We start from the raw sequence: 20,720 nt of genomic DNA, 5'->3' as shown, positions 1-20,720 counted from the left end.
ATAAAAATTCTACCTCAGAGTCTAATGAAAGCACAGACTTCCTGAATTTTCCTCTGATTATATGACTATTTTGTTGTTGTTGGCTTTCTTGGTGTAGTGATTAAGTGTGCAGACTCTTATCTGGGAGAACCAGGTTTGATTTCTCACTCTTCCACTTGCAGCTGCTGGAATGGTCTTGGGTTAGCCTTAGCTCTTGTAGGAGTTGTCCTTGAAAGGGCAGCTTCTGGGAGAGCTCTCTCAACCCCACCCATCTCACGGGGTGTCTGTTGTGGTGGAGGAAGTTAAAGGAAATTGTAAGCCACTCTGAGATTCAGAGTGAAGAGCGGGGTATAAATCCAATATCTTCCTATTTTATTGTTATTATAAAGGGTTTTAATCCACCAGTGTATTTTTAAAAAAGATTTCAGAATGTTCTGCTTATTTTGGTCTTGTAGAAAGATCTGACTTGTCCATTCATGGCCCCAATCTCCTGATTTAAGTATGCACATATGGGATGATGTTGGGAATTAAATACATGTATAATTACTTGTAGGAGCCCTGTGGAGCAGAGTGGTAAGCTGCAGTACTGCAGTCCAAGTTCTGCTCACGACTTGAGTTAGATCCCGGTGAAGCTGGGTTCAAGTAGCCAGCTCAAGGTTGACTCAGCCTTCCATCTTTCTGAGGTCTATAAAATGAGTATCCAGCTTGCTGGGGGTAAAGTGTAGATGACTGGGGAAGGCAATGGCAAACCACCTCGTAAAAAGTCTGTCATGCAAACGTCATGATATGACGTCACCCCAGTGTTGGAAACGACTGGTGCTGGCACAGGGAACTATCTTTACCTTTTTATAATTACTTGTAAGTGGTATAGTCGTACCGATAAATACTGAAGAATGCATGAGAGGAGAAACCGAACTCTTCATGTTAAGATTGCTTCTTACTGATGATGTAAGCTATTTTGGGCCACCACAAGGTATAAATATATCTAAATAAACTATAAATTAACCCATGCAACTTTACCTTTTCATGCTGTATTCTTCACCTACACCTTTCACTTCCTTATGCCTTCTTTTGGTTTCAACATTGCCAAAAATTCCTATCAGTGGAATACTTCAATCAGCATTTTGTTATCTTCCCAGTATTAAGAGGCAATGGATTTTTGTACCATTTTCATGATTCTTGTTACCAATGAATAAGTGGAGACTCATTCTTTGTTCCTTCTTCTGTTCTTTCTTCTAATTCCTTCTTGTTTCCTATGTTCAATTGACTTCACTGGATATAGAAGGTTGCAATTCTGCTTAGGACTGCACTGTTAGTACTTTATTTGAATACCGGTTTAATTGAGACATTATGTTGGGGAAATGAGGGGTGCAGGAACCTTTTCATGTATTCCCATTTCCATTGTGTTCATTTGGGAAGGGAGAGAAGCTAGTTTCCCAATTGCATCAAGAAAGAGAGACTGTTGTTCTAAAAAAACCTCTTATTCATTTAACTCCAATTCCAAATGTAAATTCTTTAAAATGTAAGAAGAAGAAGAGAAGAAAGACTGCAGATTTATACCCTGCCCTTCTCTCTGAATCAGAGACTCAGAGGGGCTTACAATCTCCTTTATCTTCCTCCCCGACAACAGACACCCTGTGAGGTAAGTGGGGCTGAGAGAGCTCTCATAGCAGCTGCCCTTTCAAGGACAATTCCAGTGAGAGCTATGGCTGATCCAAGGCCATTCCAGCAGCTGCAAGTGGAGGAGTGGGGAATCAAACCCAGTTCTCCTAGATAAAAGTCCGCACACTTCACCACTACTCCAAACTGGCTCTCCAGAATCTGGTATGCATACAACATTATTCCAAAATGTAATACTTGAACATTGTGCACAGTTATTTTATAAATTCACACATTAAATTTATAAATTCACAGACTGAATACTTTTTTCCATCCATTGGAGCTAATGTTACTGTCAATCAACTCTGTGATGAGCATCTGACATACATTTCTGATGTACGCATCAAAGCTCAGCCCTTATCTTTTGGGGTCAAGAAGGTCGAGGAAACTCAAGACGAGCTAGGGTGTCTAAGAGAGTCCACAATTTGATAGTATATAAACATTCCAAAAGCCAAAAGTTATGTGAGGCAAAAAGACATGTATAGCATTATCTGTACCAGAAAGGTCACATCATCAGAAGCATCCTAAAGTCTCCAGGGAAACAGAACCAAAGTTTTAACTATAGAAGTTAATTACTATAGAAATTGAAATGGCATAGGGTTAGCAGAGGACTGAGACTTAATCAGCTTTAATTCCTCATTCTGCCAAACCATGAAATTTCATGATGTGAATGTGTTTGTATGCTCCAGTCTTCTGCCTCCCCTTACATACTTGAATCAGTTATTTCATTTACTACAAACCGTAGTTTCATTTTGTTTCTGAATTGTCTAAATAATGGTTTGTATTTCCTCTCCAAAACTGTACTGAAGCTTGTATGCAGTCCTGGCTTGAAGAGATAGCATAAACCATAGTTCACCCATTTGGGTAATGACTTGCTACTAAAGCAAAATAACTACATGAGAAGAAAGAGTACATTAGCTTGTTCATGTAATACCAAATCTTATTTTTTGTTACATCTGAACCAATTACAATGCATTTGACTGTATTGTCTTTGCTCCTAGCTATTTTAAAAAAATGAGTGGGCAATATCTTTGTCAAATATTTTAAGAAAATTTTTAACCCTCTTGGAAAATAATTTTATTTTTGCTCGTGTGTTTCATTAACTTATCCATTTGTCAGAATTATGTCTGCTGTAAGCAAATGTTTTTATTAAGCTCTTTTTCACACATCACATTATATTGAGAAAAAATTAACTTGGATCTGTATTGCCTTTCACAGAATTACTGTTCATGGTACAGATCCTCATCAGTTTTTACATGGCACCATTAACTTTGTTTTATTCTGAGATTGCGGCTGAAATACCAGAAATGTTATTAATGGATTCTTTGGAGGAAATTCATCCCAAAATATATTGTTCTCTTATTTATGAATTATTTTATATTTTACATATCTTAGTAATGGTTAATAAGGGGACTGCTGCTAAAGGGGGGGGGGGGTAAGTGTATCAGTGCATAGCTAGATTAGGCTGATACTGAAAAATATTTTTTTTCCTCTCTGGCCCAAAACATGTGCTGAGACATATAATCACCAGAGTAATATCAACCCCTGGCTGGGTTACCTTACAGTACAGCAAATCTTTGTATTACTGAGAGATTTGGCGATTTCTCTATTTCAAGGTACAGCAGGGTCATACATGGAGCTGAAATCCATTCAGGTGTCTAAGGCTCATTCTCCAGAGTAATTGATTAAGCCTCAGTTTCTTTCAGACAGGTACATAATGTAATCAATGATGATAAATGATGGGCCCTTTATTTAGTTATGTCATCTTTTTTTTTAACAGTGCTTATCAATTATCTTGGATTTGTCATATAAAAATTTCATCAGTATATATTACATCGTGGCAACAAGGCTTTTTTTAAAAGTGCAGGTTTCATAAACTCAAGGTTGTTATTGAATATTTCCTACCATCACTGTCTTTAATAACTTAGTTCCAATAACTTAGTGCCAAACAATAGTTGTTTTATGTGCTCTTGAAGAATTGCAAATATAACACATTTTTTCTTTAAAAATAGACAGTTTTACATATGTACTGTTCTATTACATCACAGTTAAACCCAGAGCTTTTTTCTGAGGGAATGCAGTGGAATGGAGTTCCAGAACCTCTCTGTGGAAACAAAGTTCTCAAAAAATGTTTAAAAGTTCATGAGTGTTTTTCCTTCATTTCCATCTTGAGAGTTCTGGCACCTCTTCTTCCAGAAAAAAGCTCTGGTTGTACCTGAATTCATAGGATCATTAGGTTGTATGCATATGACTAATTTACTAGCACATGGCAGATTTTTTACCATATTGTTGCTTTGCCATCTGTATTATTATAAATGTGTAATTTTTTTTCTCTTGCACATTTTTATGACTGATAAAGACTGGGGTGCTTACTATTTGAAATTAAACGGAAGTCCAGTGTAACCTTAAAAACAACATTTATTTAAACATGAAATTTTGTGAGTCACAGTTTACTTTTCCAGATACATGGAGATTCCTTTTAAGAGGAAAGATTACAATAGGTGGAGAGAGTTAAGGTAGAAAGTGAATTCTGACATGAAACTTTCAAATGTAAATCAAGGGGGGAAGAGGTAGAAAGGTACATGTGAATATAACTATAAAAATCAAAGTGTGAGTTCTCTGTGTGTCTGAAACAGAATAGCCGTTACAAATAATAGATGATGAGAGTTCGAGGTTCAAACATATAAGCAAGGTGATAAGTGAAAACGTACAGATACTGGTATAAAGTTATAGTCTGGTAAAACATTTTATGATCAACGGACCATATAAATATATATATATAGTTTCTCTCTCTCTCGGCTTGACTTCGCGAACGAAGATTTAAGAAGGGTGCAGTAGTCCACGTCTGCTGCAGGCTCGCTGGTGGCTGACAAGACCAATGCGGGACAGGCAGATCCGGCCACAGTGGCTGCAGCGAAAAGTCTGATTTGGGGTTGGTGCTGTAGCAGTGCGATTCTTCCTCAATCTCCTTTTGTCCTCAAGACCAGCTATCCGTGTGTTCTCAAAGGAAGAGACAGCCTGGTGGATGGTGTGCCTCCATGCTTTGCGATCTGAGGCTAGGTCAGACCACTGGTGATGGTTGATGCGACAGGTGCCAAGGGATTTCTTCAAGGAGTCCTTGTACCTCTTCTTTGGTGCCCCTCTATTTTGATGGCCGGTGGAAAGTTCGCCATACAGAGCAATCTTGGGAAGGCGGTGGTTTTCCATCCTAGAAATATGCCCTGCCCAGCGCAGCTGTGTCTTCAACAGCAGTGCCTCGATGCTTGTAACCTCCGCCCGCTTGAGGACTTCCGTGTTGGTAACAAAGTCACTCCAGTGGATGTTGAGGATGGTGCGAAGGCAGCGCTGATGAAAGCGCTCAAGGAGTCTCAGGTGATGACGGTATAAAACACACAATTCGGAGCCGTAGATGAGGGTTGTCATCACAACCGCTTTGTAAACATTGATCTTTGTGCCTTTTTTCAGATGCTTGTTGCTCCACACTCTTTTGTGCAGTCGGCCAAATGCACGGTTTGCCTTTGCCAGCCTGTTGTCAATCTCCTTGTCGATCTTGGCATCTGATCAGATGATGCACCCCAGGTAGCTGAACTGCTGGACTGTCTTCAGAACTGATTCATCCACAGTGATGCAGGGAGGGTGATAATCTTCCTGGGGTGCAGGCTGGTGGAGAACTTCTGTCTTCTTCAGACTAACTTCTAGGCCGAATAGCTTGGCAGCCTCTGCAAAGCAGGACGTCATATGCTGCAGAGCTGATACCGAGTGGGAGACAAGTGCAGCATCATCAGCAAACAGTAGCTCTCAGATAAGTTTTTCCATTGTCTTGGAGTGAGCCTTTAGTCGCCTCAGGTTGAACAGGCTGCCATTGGTGCGATAGCGGATGTAGACACCATTGTCATCATCTAGATCTACTGCGGCTCTTTGAAGTATCATGCTAAAGAAGATCGTAAAGAGAGTTGGCGCGAGAACGCAGCCTTGCTTTACACCTGTGCCTATTGGGAAGGGCTCTGAGAGGTCGTTGCAGTGTCTGACTTGGCCTCGCTGATCTTCATGTAGCTGGATGATCATGCTGAGGAACCTTGGGGGACATCCTAAACGTTCCAAGGTTTGCCACAGGCCTTTCCTGCTAACGGTATCGAAAGCTTTGGTAAGGTCGACAAAAGTCACATATAGACCCTTGTTCTGTTCCCTGCATTTCTTTTGGAGCTGCCTGAGAACAAATACCATGACGGTGGTGCTCCTGTTAGCTCTGAAGCCGCACTGGCTCTCTGGGAGGAGATCTTCTGCAATGGTGGGCACCAGTCTGTTCAGGAGTATTCTGGCAAGGATTTTGCCTGTGATGGAGAGCAGGGTTATCCCCTGGCAGTTGGAGCAGTCTGACTTTTCCCCTTTGTTCTTGTGTAGAGTGATGATGATTGCATCGCTAAAGTCCTGTGGAAGTTTGCCTTGTTCCCAGCAAGTGACAAGTACTTTGTGAAGTGTGCTATGTAGTACTGTGCCCCCATGCTTCCAGATCTCTGGTGGGATTCCATCAACTCCCGCTGCCTTGCCACTTTTCAGTTGCTTGATGGCTTTAACAGTCTCTTCTAGGGTGGGGATCTCATCCAACTCTGTTTCCATTGGTTGAAGTGGGGTGAGGTGGATTGCTGAATCTTGAACTACGCGGTTGGCACTGAAGAGAACCTGAAAATACTCCGACCACCGGTTCAGTATGGATGCCTTGTCTGTGAGGAGCACTTGGCTGTCTGCACTACGCAAGGGACTCTGAGCCTGATATGATGGACCATATACTGCCTTCAGGGCTTCATAGAACCCTGTTAAATCACCAGTGTCTGCACACAGCTGGGTTCAGTCTGCAAGCTTGGTCCACCAATCGTTCTGAATGTCTCGAAGCTTGTGCTGGAGGTTGCTACATGCAGCGCAAAAGATTGCTTTTTTCCCGGGACAGGAGGGCTGAGCAAGATGTGCTTGGTAGGCAGATCTCTTTTTCGCTAGTAATTCCTGGATCTCTTGATTGTTCTCGTCAGATCAGTCCTTGTTCTTCCTTGTGGAGAACCCGAGGACTTCTTCAGAGATCAACAGGATGGTAGTTTTTAGGTGTTCCCAGAGTGCTTCTGGAGAAGGGTCTGTGGGGCAACTGGGGTCCTTAATTCTTGACTGGAGTTTTGCCTGGAAGGCAGCTTTAACTTCGGCTGACTGAAGGCTGCCAACCTGACGCTTCCTCCAAGGGATACCTCCTCTCCTGGGTGTGGGTTTAAAGTGAAGACGGAGATTGCAGCGTACAAGATGATGATCCGTATGACATTCCGCACTGGGCATTACTCGGGTTTGTAAGACATCTCGAAGGTCTCTCTGGCGCACCAGAATGTAGTCAATATGGTGCCAGTGCTTGGACCGTGGGTGCATCCAGGTTGTCTTCAGGCTGTTCTTCTGCTGAAAGATAGTGTTGGTGATGGTGAGCTGGTGCTCCGTGCAGAATTCTAGCAGGAGGCGCCCGTTATCATTGCAGTTGCCAATGCCGTGTTTGCCAAGTACTCCTTTCCAGGCTTCCGAGTCTTTACCTACTCTGGCATTGAAGTCACCAAGGATGATCACCTTGTGCTCTGTAGGGGTCTTCCGTACGAGGTTGCGTAGATCAGCATAGAACTTGTTCTTTTCTGCAGGATCTGCTTGAAGGGTTGGGGCATACACACTGAAGAGTGTTGCATGCTGCTTGTTTTGAAGTGGGAGGCGCATGGACATGATGCGATCTGAGTGACCTGTTGGCAGGTTTTCGAGTTTGGAGGCAATGGAGTTCCTGACCATGAAGCCAACGCCAGAAAGGCGGCTCTCAGCCTTTGACTTTCCCGACCAGTAGAGGGTATAGCCAGCACCATGTTCTTGAAGACTACCTTCCTCAGGGAAACGGACCTCACTGAGAGCTGCTATGTCAATATTCAACCTGAGAAGTTCGTGGGCAACTAGAGCAGAGCGTCGTTCAGGACGACCACTGTCTACTGTGTCAAGCATGGTTCTGATGTTCCAACACGCAAGCTTTAGTCTTTGCACACTTTGTGAGGCAGGTGCATGCCTTTTCTTTGTTGTTATTTTTTGACCGCAAGTAAGGATGCCCATTGACCGCGACTAGCCAGCTGGGGTGGGGGAGATGAGCTTTGTTTAGGCCACCTTTTCTAGGCCCCTCTCCGTGTGGATCAAGCAGTGCTGTCCCTAGATAAGGCTGCTTGGTCGTTCAGGGTGCTGCCGAAAAATGCTTTCGTCTCCGGGTCAGCATCAGGTGACCAATACCCTGAACCACCTACATGCAGGATCGGGACTGCGGCTTCCAGTGGCATCTTCCACCTGCCGTTTTTGCCCCTTGCCCATCGCTGCAGGACTTGGTGTGTTGTGGGTGTCAGAACTTGTATCTTTACTGCTGGTTCCCTATAATGTGACCAATGCTGCAATGTATTTTTACTATGACTTAGAGCTGCTTTGTTACTGAACCAAACTGACTCCATGTTGTAACCCTTGCTTGACCCAAAGTGCTTGAATAGTAATTAACCTTGCCCCGCTGGTATCCAAAATATTTGGGGTTGTAGAATGAGTTATGTTATGTCTCTGCACATTCTCACACTGGGACCCTTTGAAGCCGAGCAGCATGGCCTTCGGAGTAGGGAGGCATCCTCTCTACTGATAGTGATGGTGAGAAGACAGATGTGCCTGTAACGGTGTGAATTGTGGCTTTGTGAGATGTTTGTTTTACGTGTATAAAATTGTGCTGGTGCTGGCTCTCGCCATCACTGTTATCTTGCCTCTTCCAGTGCTTAGTTCTCTTCAATAAAATCCTAACTTTATAACCAAGTATGGGATCCGTTTGAAGTTCTTAAGTTCTGACAGTGGGTTGTGGATGTGGATATGCCCTTCAGGCCTGCGCAGAGGAATTTTTAGGTGAAGCACAGTGTGCGCGGTACTGGCTCCACCCTTTCACCTTGGGGTCATCTGCCATGGCCCAGTAAGCCGGGACGCCGGCAGCGAGTCCTCCAGGTGGTACGTGTTACATTAACGAGCTCTATCTGCCCGGGTTTGATGTTAGAGTTTTCCTTCTCTTGGCTGGCAAGGTTGGTGAGCCCAGCCTGCCCATCCGGTTATACTGCCGGACATTCGGTCACACCATGATGTGGCAAACTCTGTGAGAAACGGGGGGGACCAGCGGGAAGGTGTTGCCATGGATGCAGTAATGCAGGAGAGGCCATTGCAGTGACCATCTGCCAGGCATAGCCGGACAGTGGCCACGCGGCGTTCACTACACCGGGAAAGGAGAGGCTATGTAATTGCGCATACACTTTCCCTGGGGGGGGCAGGATACCCAAGAGGGAGCCCCCCCTCCCCCCATATATAGTTACCATATGAAATAAAACAGAAGTCCAGTCACTCATAAACAGAGTCCTATAGAGCTATTAGAAATTGTAGTGAGTAAAGAAATTCAAGCCTTCAGCACTTTCATGTTCTATATTTCCTTTGACTGTTTCTCTTTTTTATTTTTGGTAGTGAGAAGCCATTTTAAGATAGGGTGGTAAGGCTTCCTGATACTTTTGTACAAGGTGGGATAGTTCACCTGTATTAGTAATCTACAGCTGGTGGTGACATTGAACAGAGAAGGCATTTCTCCCCATTTGCAGTTTCATGGCTAGCGTCTTCTTTTTAGCAACAGTTTGCCTGCAGTAGTTTTCAAATTTCACAATGCCAGGTATTATCCATGTCTTTTGAAATATTTAAACATTGGAATTTTCTAATTTTGTAAAATATTTATATTGGTACACCTATGTATTTTAAAATTATGGAGAAAATGTAGCCTGATATTTCTGATTTTACATCTGTATGTACTGGTGTGATGAGTGTATATAAGTATATAAATGGTCCTTTTTTAATTTTAATGTTAATAGTGAAATATAGATCCCCCCCCCCCTCATTTGGGGATATATTCACATGTATGCACAGAACAGTCATTTTTCTTTTTAAAAGCAAACTGTGCACAATACGGATTTATATTAATTTCTTTTCAATTGCCCATCTTTTTTACACAAAGAACCGGGAAGTAGTGATGTAACATTGCAGCAAGGAAAGGAAAGATAGGTAGATCTGTTGTCTTTCCTGCATAAAAACAGAATGAAGCAGTGGCTAGGGGCTGGTCAACAATAATCACGGAATAGTTCAAAATTAACCAACTGGCTTTAGGTGAATAACAGAAAAGACGAAGAAGATTATATTGGATTTGTATCCTGCCCTATACTCTGAATCTCAGAGTGGTCACAATCTCCTTTACCTCCCCCCACACACACACACACACAACAGACACCCTGTGAGGCAGATGGGGCTCAGATAGCTCTTGCAGCAGCTGCTCTTTCAAGGACAACTCCTACGAGAGCTATGGCTGACCCAAGGCCATTCCAGCAGCTGGAAGTGGAGAAATGGGGAATCAAACCCGGATCTCCCAGATAAGAGTCCATGCACTTAACCACTACACCAAACTGGCTCTCTAGAATGTACTACTGTGTAGAAGCATTAATATTTAATTGTGGATGTCTTGTAGCAGGATGCCAGTTGTTAGGACTACCATTGAGGGGCAATAAATGTTATATGATATATTTTTATGTACTATTTGGTAGGTACCCAGAGCCTTACACAGCTCACTTCTTGCCGGGAAGTGATCCAGAATTTGTGGTATCACCTCAAGCTGGAGAACTTCTTCCACTTGACACAGCAGGAACTCTCATAACTATTGGATTCACACCTAATATGTACAGCAAGAAGCACAGAGCAACACTGGTAATACAGGTGAGTCCTAATAGTGGATTTTACTGTAGTAAACTCATGAATGTAAAAATTTGCTTCCTATAATAAATGCTGTGCATTCACTTTGCTATAAAAAGCACCCCCCAAAAGAATATTTTACTTTGGTTGCATCATTCCTTCTTATTTGTAGTAATTTCAAAAGTATATACTTAGTGATTAGAAAATAAATGTACTGACTTTCAAATAAATGCAAGGAATATAAAAATAACTTAACAACATTAGGTTGAATGCTAATTAACTACTGCCAGTAGAAGTATGCATTTTGCCATACTTTTTTGTGTTCCTGAAGTTCCTTCTGACCCCTGTCAAATATATTCTCATGGTCACAGGTTGGGACACTACAATGGTGAAAAGGGCAATTTTGTCCCGGTCACTACTGCAATCCCAAATCTATACAGCCAGGGCTTATTTTTTTGTAGAAAAAGTCCAGCAGGAACTCATTTGCATATTAGGCCATACTCCCTGATGTCAAGCCAGCAGGAACTGTTTTCTGTGTGTTCCTGCTAAAAAAAAAAAAAAAAAAAGCCCAGTGTACAGCTATCCATATATTTCCTGCAACCGCAGGGCTTAACTACATGTGACAGCTTCTAATGTGTAGTGGCTGGAGTCTCTCAACCTGACTTTCACTTAAACCAGGGGTGGCCAACGGTAGCTCTCCAGATGTTTTTTGCCTACAACTCCAATCAATGGGAGTTGTAGGCAAAAAACATCTGGAGAGCTACCATTGGCCATCCCTGACTATAGACTGGCAAGGCTGAGCAGAACAGAAATGCTTGTTTGATTATTTGTATTTTCATAGTGTTTTCTTTGTACAACACAACTTTTCAGAGTGACTAATATCTTAGAGGTGGCAAAACTGTTAGCAAATAGAAAGGCACTTTTCTCATAAGTCTATGAGATCTGCAATCTATGTAGTATATTACTCAGACCATAAACAACCTTATAGCTGTACACTAGTATGTTAATGAACAATCATGTAGCTATACAATACATACAATATTTTCAAACTCTATAATATCCAAAAATTATATATGAGCACACCCTTGCATTTATTATTCCAAAACATAATAAAAATGTCTATTACTTCAAATGTCGTCATACAAATTCTCACCACCCAAGATACTGTTATGATATGTTAATTTAGTGAAATAAGTGATCTTCCAAATCCTATAAAAGCCATTCAGATAACGTAGGGACCTCCAAATTCCAGTAGTTGGCAATATACATTCTAGCAGCAATTATAAGATTGGCCACCAACTTCAAATCTGTGTCTTCAATCACCTCTTTAAAACAGCATAACTATAACTTTAAGGTCAAAGGGGATTTCCTAACCAATAATATCATGAGTTATTTCCAATTTTGTTGTTGTTGTTGTTCAGTCGCACAGTTGAGTCCGACTCTTTGCGACTCCCTGGACAAAGTCATGCCAGGCCCTCCTATCTTCCACCATCCTCCGAAGTCTGCTCAAATTCGTGTTCATTACATCAGTAACGCTGTCCAGCCATCTCATCTTTTGCCGTCCCCTTCTTCTTTTGCCTTCTGTCTTTCCCAACATCAGGATCTTCTCCAGTGAGTGCTCCCTTCTCATTTGGTGGCCAAAGTATTTGACCTTCAGCTTCAGCATCTGACCTTCCAGGGAACTGTCTGGGTTGATTTCCCTTAGGACTGACTGATTTGATCTTCTTGCAGTCCAAGGGACTCTCAAGATTCTTCTCCAGCACCACATCTCAAAAGCATCTATTCTTCTGTGCTCAGCCTTCCTTATAGTCCAGCTCTCACAGCCATACATTACTACTGGGAATACCATCACTTTGACTATACAGACATTTGTTGGCAGGGTGATGTCTCTACTTTTTATTATACTGCCCAGGATTGCCATAGCTGTCCTCCCAAAGAGCAAACGTCTTTTAATTTCATGGCTACAATCACCATCTGCAGTGATCTTGGATCCCAGAAATGTGAAGTCTGTCACTACTTCCATGTTTTCCCCTTTTTTGCCAAGGTGTGATGGTGCTGGATGCCATGGTCTTAATTTTTTTGATGTTGAGTTTCAAGCCTACTTTTGTGCTCTCCTCTTTCACCCTCAACAAGATGTTCTTTAGGTCTTCCTCACTTTCTGCCATTAGAGTGGTGTCATCTGCATATCTGAGGTTGTTGATATTTTTCCCGGCAATCTTAATTCCGGCTTCTGCTTCATCCAGGCCAGCATTCCGCATGATGCGCTCTGCATATAAATTAAATAAGCAGGGTGACAATATACATCCTTGTTGAACTCCTTTTCCTATTCTAAACCCATCAGTTGTTCCATATCCCGTTCTGATAGTTGCTTCTTGACCCTTATACAGGTTTCTCAGGAGACATGTGAGGTGGTCTGGTACTCCCATCTCTTTAAGGACTTGCCACACAATCAAAGGCTTTAGCGTAGTCAATGAAACAGAAATAGACGTTTTTCTGGTACTCCCATGCTTTCTCCATAATCCAGTGAATGTTGGCAATTTGATCTCTAGTTCCTCTACCTCTCTGAAACCCAGCCTGAACTTCTGGTAGTTCCTGATCTACATACTGCTGAAGCCTAGCTTGTAGGATCTTTAACATGACCTTGCTGGCATGTGAAATGAGTGCAATGGTGCAATAGTTTAAACATTCTTTGGCATTACCCTTCTTTCGGATTGGAATATAAACTGACCTTTTCCAATCCTGTGGCCACTGTTGCATTTTCCAAATTTGTTGACATAATGTGTGCATCACTTTAACAGCATCATCTTTTAGGACATTGAATAGCTCAACTGGGATACCGTCATCTCCACTCGCTTTGTTGTTAGTAATGCTTTCTAAGGCTCATTTGACTTCACACTCCAGAATGTCTGGCTCAAGGTCAGCGATTTCACTGTCATGGTTGTCAAGGACATTAAGATCCTTCTTGTATAATTCTTCTGTGTATTCTTGCCACCTCTTCCTGATCTCTTCTGCTTCTGTTAGGTCCCTACCATTTTGTCCTTTATCATGGCCATCTTTGCCTGAAACGTTCCCTTGATTTCTCCAATTTTCTTAAAGAGATCTCTTGTTCTTCCCATTCTATTATTTTCCTCTATTGCTTTGCATTGTTCCTTCAGGAAGGCCTCCTTATCTCTCCTTGCTGTTCTCTGAAAATCTGCATTCAGTTGGGTGAATTTTTTCTTTTTACCTTTGTCTTTCACCTTTCTTCTTTCCTCAGCTATTTGTAAAGCCTCATCAGACAGCCACTTTGCTTTCTTGCATTTCTTTTTCTTTGAGATGGTGATGATTGCTGCCTTCTGTACAATGTCATGAACCTCCGTCCATAGCTCTTCAGGCACTCTATCAACTCTAGTTCCTTAAACCTATTCTTCACCTCCACTGTATATTCATAAGGGATGTGATCAAGGTCAAACCTGAATGGCCTAATGGCTTCCCCAGTTTTCTTCAGTTTAAGCCTGAATTTTGCAATGAGTAGCTCATGATTTGAGCTGCAGTCAGCTCCAGGTCTTGTTTTTGCTGACTGTAAGGCACTTCTCCATCTTTGACTGCAGAGTATATAATCAATCTGATTTCTGTGTTGCCCATCAGGTGCTGTCCATGTGTAGAGTTGCCTTTTAGGTTGTTGGAAGCGGGTGTTTGCTATGACCAGCTTGTTCTCTTGACATAACTCCTATTAGTCTTTGCTCAGCTTCATTTTGTTCTCCAAGGCCAAACTTGTCAGTTGTTCTGGTTTCCTTTTGACTTTGTACTTTGGCATTCCAGTCCCCTATGATGAGGAGGACATCTTTTTTTGGTGTTAATTCTAGAAGGTGTTGTAGATCTTCATAGAATACTGAGAATTCCAATAGTGAGAACCAAAACCTTAATATTCCAGTACATTTCCAAAAGATGTGGAATTGTTCTGCCCCTGAAGATTGACATCTCCAACAAATGTCTATGCGTATATTGTAAATTAAAGCCAATTTATATGGGGTTAGGTTCCAATCATACAGGATCTTATAAAACTTCTCTTTACAGTCACTGGAGATCAACCTCTTTGGTATTCTCTTCCAGATCCATGCCCATTCTCTTGATGTTTTCTCCCAGCCATCATTCCATTTCCTTAGCTGTTTATCAAAAGCTACTTCTTGATTCAGAATTAATGTATGCACATCACACACTTTCCTGGGTACCAAGCTATTAAACATTTTCTAAATAGTTATTTTCTGCCAACATTTCTCATGCTTTAGAATCAATGTTGAAATAATATGCAGAATCTGGAAGAACTGAAATAATTGCAGTCTTCATTTTAGCTACAAATTGATCATAAGAGCGAATCCCCTCATTTGCTTAATAAACTTTCAACAGTAGACAGATTAGTTTCCTTCCATAGCTGAATAACTCCTAAAGAGCTCACATCTTGCACCTCCTCAGTATAAAAAATTCAAATATGATAGACCAGGACTCAATGATGGTCCCAATTTCCTCTAAACATTTAAGTCAGCATTAATACTCTTGGACTCATATTTCTTGTCAAGAAACCAAACAATAGTTGACAAGTTCCTGTTGATTATTTTTTCAACAGCACTCAAATTCTTATCTGGTGTCAACCATCTTAATAATCTTACAGCTTGATAATAAACCCAGCCAACCACACCAAAGTTTCTGATACAAGATTTTAGCAGAAACTCTAGGGGGGTTGTTTTGCCAGATAAACTTTGCCAACTTTTTAATATTCCCAGATTGATTGTTAATTGGAATATTCATGAATAAAAACAATAGTCTTGGTAACACAGACATTTGATAGTAGCAATCCTCCCAACCAAGATAATGGAAATAATATCAATTTGTTTGACTGAAGTTCTAATTCTGAGAGAAGATTCTTATGATTAATGTCCACAACGTTACTCAAGTCTTCCTGAACCCAAATTACCAGTTATTAACTAGGATGACAATGCCATAGGATGCCTATTAAATGAGCAAGTTCATTCTTCTGAGATAGATCCATTTGTATACTCAGCCAGCTTGATTTCTTTAAATTAACTCTATATCCTGCGATCCCCCCCCCAAAAAAAAATGCAAAATCATTAACACAACTGGCAATGATTCAGACAGCTTTGTGATAGAAAGGGCTAGGTCATCTGCAAATAGTGAGGGTTGAAATTATCCTGCCCCATCTAGACCCTGCAAACGTCTATTTTACTTCTAATTACAATAGCAATAGTGTCTGCTTATTGTGTTTTTTCATATGATTTATAATGTTGAACAGTCTTTCTATATTCTGATACATAAAATGACTAGAAATGAATCCTGTCTGGTTCATGCTTACAATCCTAAGAAAAACTTTAATAAGTCGCTTTGCAATTAAAGCTGACCAGATCATAAAGTCTTGGTCTAAAAGTGATATTGGTTGATAAGAGAAGATAACATCTGGATTTTTACTGGTCTCTTCCCATGATGGAGGAACATGGTGAAGCCTATTTCCATCAAGTGATGGGTAAGTGGAGTTTTCACTTGATTTAAAAATACTTTGTAAAATTCTAGAATAAACCCATCAGAGCCTGGAGCTTTAGTCATCTTTAAATTTTTCATCGCTTGAACTACTTCTTGTTCTTGAAGAGGCACCTACAATTTCTTTTCATCTATAGATATTGTGGGTATGCTGATTTTTGACAAAAAATCTTAGATGTTTACTTGACTTGGATTGCCTGAAGTGTATAGATCCTTAGAGTAAACCTTAAATTGCACAATATTTTCTGATCTAATAAATTGCTGATTGCTGGCACAGGGCTCAGTAAGAAGAGGCCTTTCGGAGGTCAACAAAACACACAACACACTTTCTTGGAATTAAAAACTAGGCCACAACTTTAAGGAGCATTGGCGCAGCATGGGGGTGGATCAAAGAGCATCGACTGGCCTGCCTGCCACTCGATGAATATGTCCCTCAGCTGCTGGGGAAAATCTGGGAGTGACAAATATTACTGGTATCACAAGGGCAGCTGCCTCATGCATGGTACCAATCTGCCACTTGAGGTGAGCCTGGGCACAGCCCCCGAGCTGGGCCTACCGTGTTGTGGCTCAAACCCCCAGACCCCTTAAGGGGGTCCCCCCAAAAGGGGGGAGGCAGACACGCAGGCCCATCTCCCCCCCCCAAAGATCCACCCTGATGTGCAAAACTGCCACTGAGCAAGGGGGGAACCCCCCATGTTCCTGCCAAAGTTCCTAAGCCTGAATCCAACAAAATAATGCCTCCCATATGCTGAACAGCCATATGTCCATTCCCCATTCTATTAAGTAAACCCTGTTCCCCTTGTACAAAAAATCATGCTGAAAAAAAATGTCCACGTGTCTGATGATGGTGCCTCCTAAAGTCATGATGATGTTCCCAGCGTGCTTGCATACTTTTCTTCTTGCCAAGTCCACTCTCTCTGGACTGATAGCTGCCCTCCAATTCTGGCGCTCCAAGAGCCCTGACCAGAATAACCTGGTGTAAGGTAGGTGTGCAGCAAGAATCTCTAGATCTGCCAAAACTGCATGACGCAATTCATGACCTTTTTTGGCTGGCAAGTCATTCTCTCCAAGCTGGATAATCAAGGCATCTGGAGGGCCATGCTTGAAAACTTGCTGAGATACCATCTCCAAGAGTGATGCCCAGTGCATTCCCCTCCAGACCAACCAGGTGACAAGCATGTAACAGCCAAGCCCGACTGATTCTTCCCATCTGGAAAGAGCAGCATACTGACCAGCCCAGTAAACAATACTGTGTCCTACAATCCGTACTGTTCTGAGCCGATCTGTACAGGTGAAGACAGAAAAAGGATTAAGACAAATGTGGACGAATGTGCAAACGAAAAGCAGCAGAACGTCAGCGACCAATGGCCTGGATTTTTATGCAGGTAGGCCCAAATTAGATGCAGTGGTAGCAACACCAATCTGAAATGAGTGGGAACCAAACTCTGAAGATGGGGGAGACCCAAGTGCTTACAAAAACCTTTATTGGCATAGCGTTTGTGTTCTCAATCATTTTCTCAACATGCTTGCAAATTGAAATCTGGATAGGCACGACTCATTGGAATGAATAAAAAATGCACCAGAGCAAGATGGCTGCATGGAAATGTACTTGTGGACTGTTTTTAAAGGGCACAGTTTGCCAGGAGGGGCTTGATACAGTGTGATTGACGTGCCTATTCCTTGTTGGTCAGTCTTGGAATGGCGTAGCACTATGTTGAGTTTGCTGGCTTTGATCTTTATATCGCTAAGTGAAAGGTGGCGATTGTCAGTACCATACCTGGAGGGAGCACAGATTTCCCTACAGCGAAAGGCACCATAAAAGGCAAGCGTGAAAGCCGCTGAAAACAAGACTATTTCAAATGAAGACCAACAAATTTTTGGCAACACTCTTAAAATACCACAGAGCAATTCCTCCATAATTGGTCTACGAGGATCTGATGCTGCAGGAGACGACCTCTTCCAACCCACCAGTGCCCGCCTGGCCATAAAAGAATTACAAGGGTAATTGCTATAAAATGAAATAGCTGCTAAATGAACACTCAATGTCTTGTGCGATAGGCTGCGATCCTGGAGGTGCACCAAGTATTGCAGAACCAGATGCTCTGGAAAAGGAGGGGAACCTCCAAAGCCCCTGGAATTACCAAAGGAACAGAATACTTGGAAGGCCTTAAGGTAAGACCTGCGGGTTGAGGGTGCAATGGATTGAAATACTCTCTGCCAAATTATGGGTGTTTTTACACTGACGGTTTGTGACTCTTTATCTTCACACTGGAAACTCACCTTTTAAACTGCATAACATTCTTACAACTGTTTTGCAACATTGCGGACCAAAGCATCTACATCTGCAATGTTTTTCTCGAAACTAGTTTTGATCTGGTCATTTCTCTATAGGCATTTCAAGCTTGTATTGTAGAAGTTTTCATGCGTTTTTTCAGACTCCTCTTCTGTCCCTCCAAAAGCCACAAGGTGCAGTAACTAAGGTGGTTCAGCAGGTGGCATTTTGCCATTTACAAGGAACAAATCTGCCGCCTGCTTTATCTTAAAACCTTTCTCCTACAAATGTTCCGATCTAGAGTTTGCACTCCAATATTACACTCACTAAAAATTTGGTTCTCCAATTCTAATTTAAAAAAAATCTTTATCGGCATAGTGTTTGTGTTCTCAATCATTTTTAATGGGAAATTTGCTTTGGCATCAGGCTGTGCCGTTCTTCACCAACAGTAATTTGCATGAGAACTGATGGCATTTGACATTTTTACATATCATTGCTAGCCTCATCTTGTAATTTAAATTTGTATTGTTTTTGCAGTGTTGGTATGATTTCCAAGTAATCATATACATCCTTTAACTAAGCACTGGGGATTGGTGCAGCCGACTTCCGGTTTCGGCGGCTTGCCTTTGAAAGCGGCTCGGACCATCGCGTCCTGAACCACTCTCAAATTGGGGTGTTGAGGGGTCGCCCACGAAGGCTGACTCAATTCTAGGACCCGGGGAGGGTCCTAGAAGGCAGGGGGATCGGAGTGGTCGATTGGGAATGCCAGCGGTGGTGGCTGCTTCCCGATCCCGCTCTCCCCGAGCCTCAGCATCTCAATCGCCATTTTTAAATGTCCAAAAGTCAGCTACCGGCTTATCTTCTTCTTTTCAACACTCTGCATTCTGATCTTCAATCTTCAATCAACTCAAATGACCTGGATGTTTCTACCCCTGTAAGTTCTCATCAGTATACTTTTTTTTGGATGTTAGAGATGTCAGAGATGCAGGGACAAAGAAGAGGCAGACTTCTTTGACAGCAATAGACTGAGAAAGGTGGGGGGGAACTCTCCCCCTTTCTCTTTCAAGGCTTACAAAAGACTCTGCCTTTGTTGAATACTGAAATCATTTGTAGGAGACTACACTAATTTGTATTACTTACTGGACTTGGTGTCTAAGCCTAACTGACTTACTGTATTTGGTGTATTTGGTGGAAGGAAGAAAAAGTTTTTGTTTTGGAGAAAGTTTTCTGTTGATAAGTGGCTATGAACGCTAAGAGGCTTGGTTGGAAGATTTTTCCCTGTAATGGAAGCTGAAGTTCTGAAGTACAAATTGTGCTTGCAAGTTGGTGGTTATCTGACATTATACTACAACTTTTGGGGTTCCAAGAAGAGGTTTTATTTTTATCTGTATTTCTATCTGTGGATCTTAAGGATTTAATTTTTCTTTTCTATGTATGTGTGTGTATCTATCTATCTATCTATCTATCTATCTATCTATCTATCTATCTATCTATCTATCTATCTATCTATCTATCTATCTATCTATCTATCTATCTATCTATCTATCTATCTATCTATCGATCTGAGAGTTGCTCCCTATTTTTTCCTCTGCTCTTGGTTTATTGGTGTTTGGATTATTTTTATCTGTGGATTAATTTTTATCTGTGGGGTGCTTTTTCTTTTTTTATTCATCATACTGGTTGGATTACTTTGGGGGGGTGTTTCTTTTTTTGATCTATTGGATTTTTTTTTCCTTGCTTGCTTGTTGGGATTATTGTTTTTCAGTTTGGATTATTGGTTTGCAACTAATTTTGGGGATTATAAATAGGGTATTCAGCCCTGGATTATAAAATTTTACTTGCCTACTGTGCTGCGCAGAAGATATTTGAAAGCCGAGGTGGTGAGCTGGTTTGTCTTTGAACTAATGTTGATGGAAATTCTTGGACAGTGAACTGTGGTCTGCTGTTTTGTCTACTGAATATATACTGTGCTGAACGTTGTGTTTGTTAGTAGCTTCAGTGCTGTTTTGACTATCATAAATTGCTGAGAGAAGCTAGCAGCCTGGTTTTGTTTTGTTTTTAGAATTATTTGGCAATAAAAGAACTATTTGGAGATTATTCCTTTGCCAAAAACAGAACACAGAACTTTAAAACAAACAGTCAAGAGACTTCTTTTGAATTGTTGATTTGGAGTGTGCTTATATTAATAACAATGGATAGTAAAGCAAGGGCCATTCCCAAGGAACCGGCCAAGAAAAAAGAAATTAAAGAAGGGAAACCATCTTATTCACCTGGTGGCCAACCGGGCCCAAGGAAATTTACACCTATGCAAGGTGACTTGAAAGATTGGCAAACTACTTTAATGTCTACCATAACACGGATGGCAAGTAAAATAGACAAGACAGATGAACAGATGACAGAGATTAAGCAAGAACTCAAGGAAAATAGTAGACAAACAGCGGAACCCAACAAGGCCTTAAAAGCATTAGAGGCTCAGGTAACAGAGAATATTCAA

General features: G+C 41.6%; 1 protein-coding gene across 1 annotated transcript in view; it reads left to right on the top strand.

Moving 5' to 3' along the window:
- The window catches only part of CFAP47 (cilia and flagella associated protein 47), a 536,960-nt gene that overhangs the window by 493,549 nt on the left and 22,691 nt on the right, over positions 1-20,720 (top strand). The window contains exon 63 of the mRNA XM_060234105.1: positions 10,281-10,449. Coding sequence (XP_060090088.1) covers positions 10,281-10,449 — 169 coding nt within the window. The remainder of the gene's footprint in view (positions 1-10,280; positions 10,450-20,720) is intronic.

Source organism: Heteronotia binoei, chromosome 3 (assembly GCF_032191835.1).
Source record: "Heteronotia binoei isolate CCM8104 ecotype False Entrance Well chromosome 3, APGP_CSIRO_Hbin_v1, whole genome shotgun sequence".
In the NCBI taxonomy this organism is placed as follows: domain Eukaryota; kingdom Metazoa; phylum Chordata; class Lepidosauria; order Squamata; family Gekkonidae; genus Heteronotia; species Heteronotia binoei.
The sequence above is the reverse complement of the archived record's forward strand: the minus strand, read 5'-3'. Positions and strand labels throughout refer to the sequence as shown.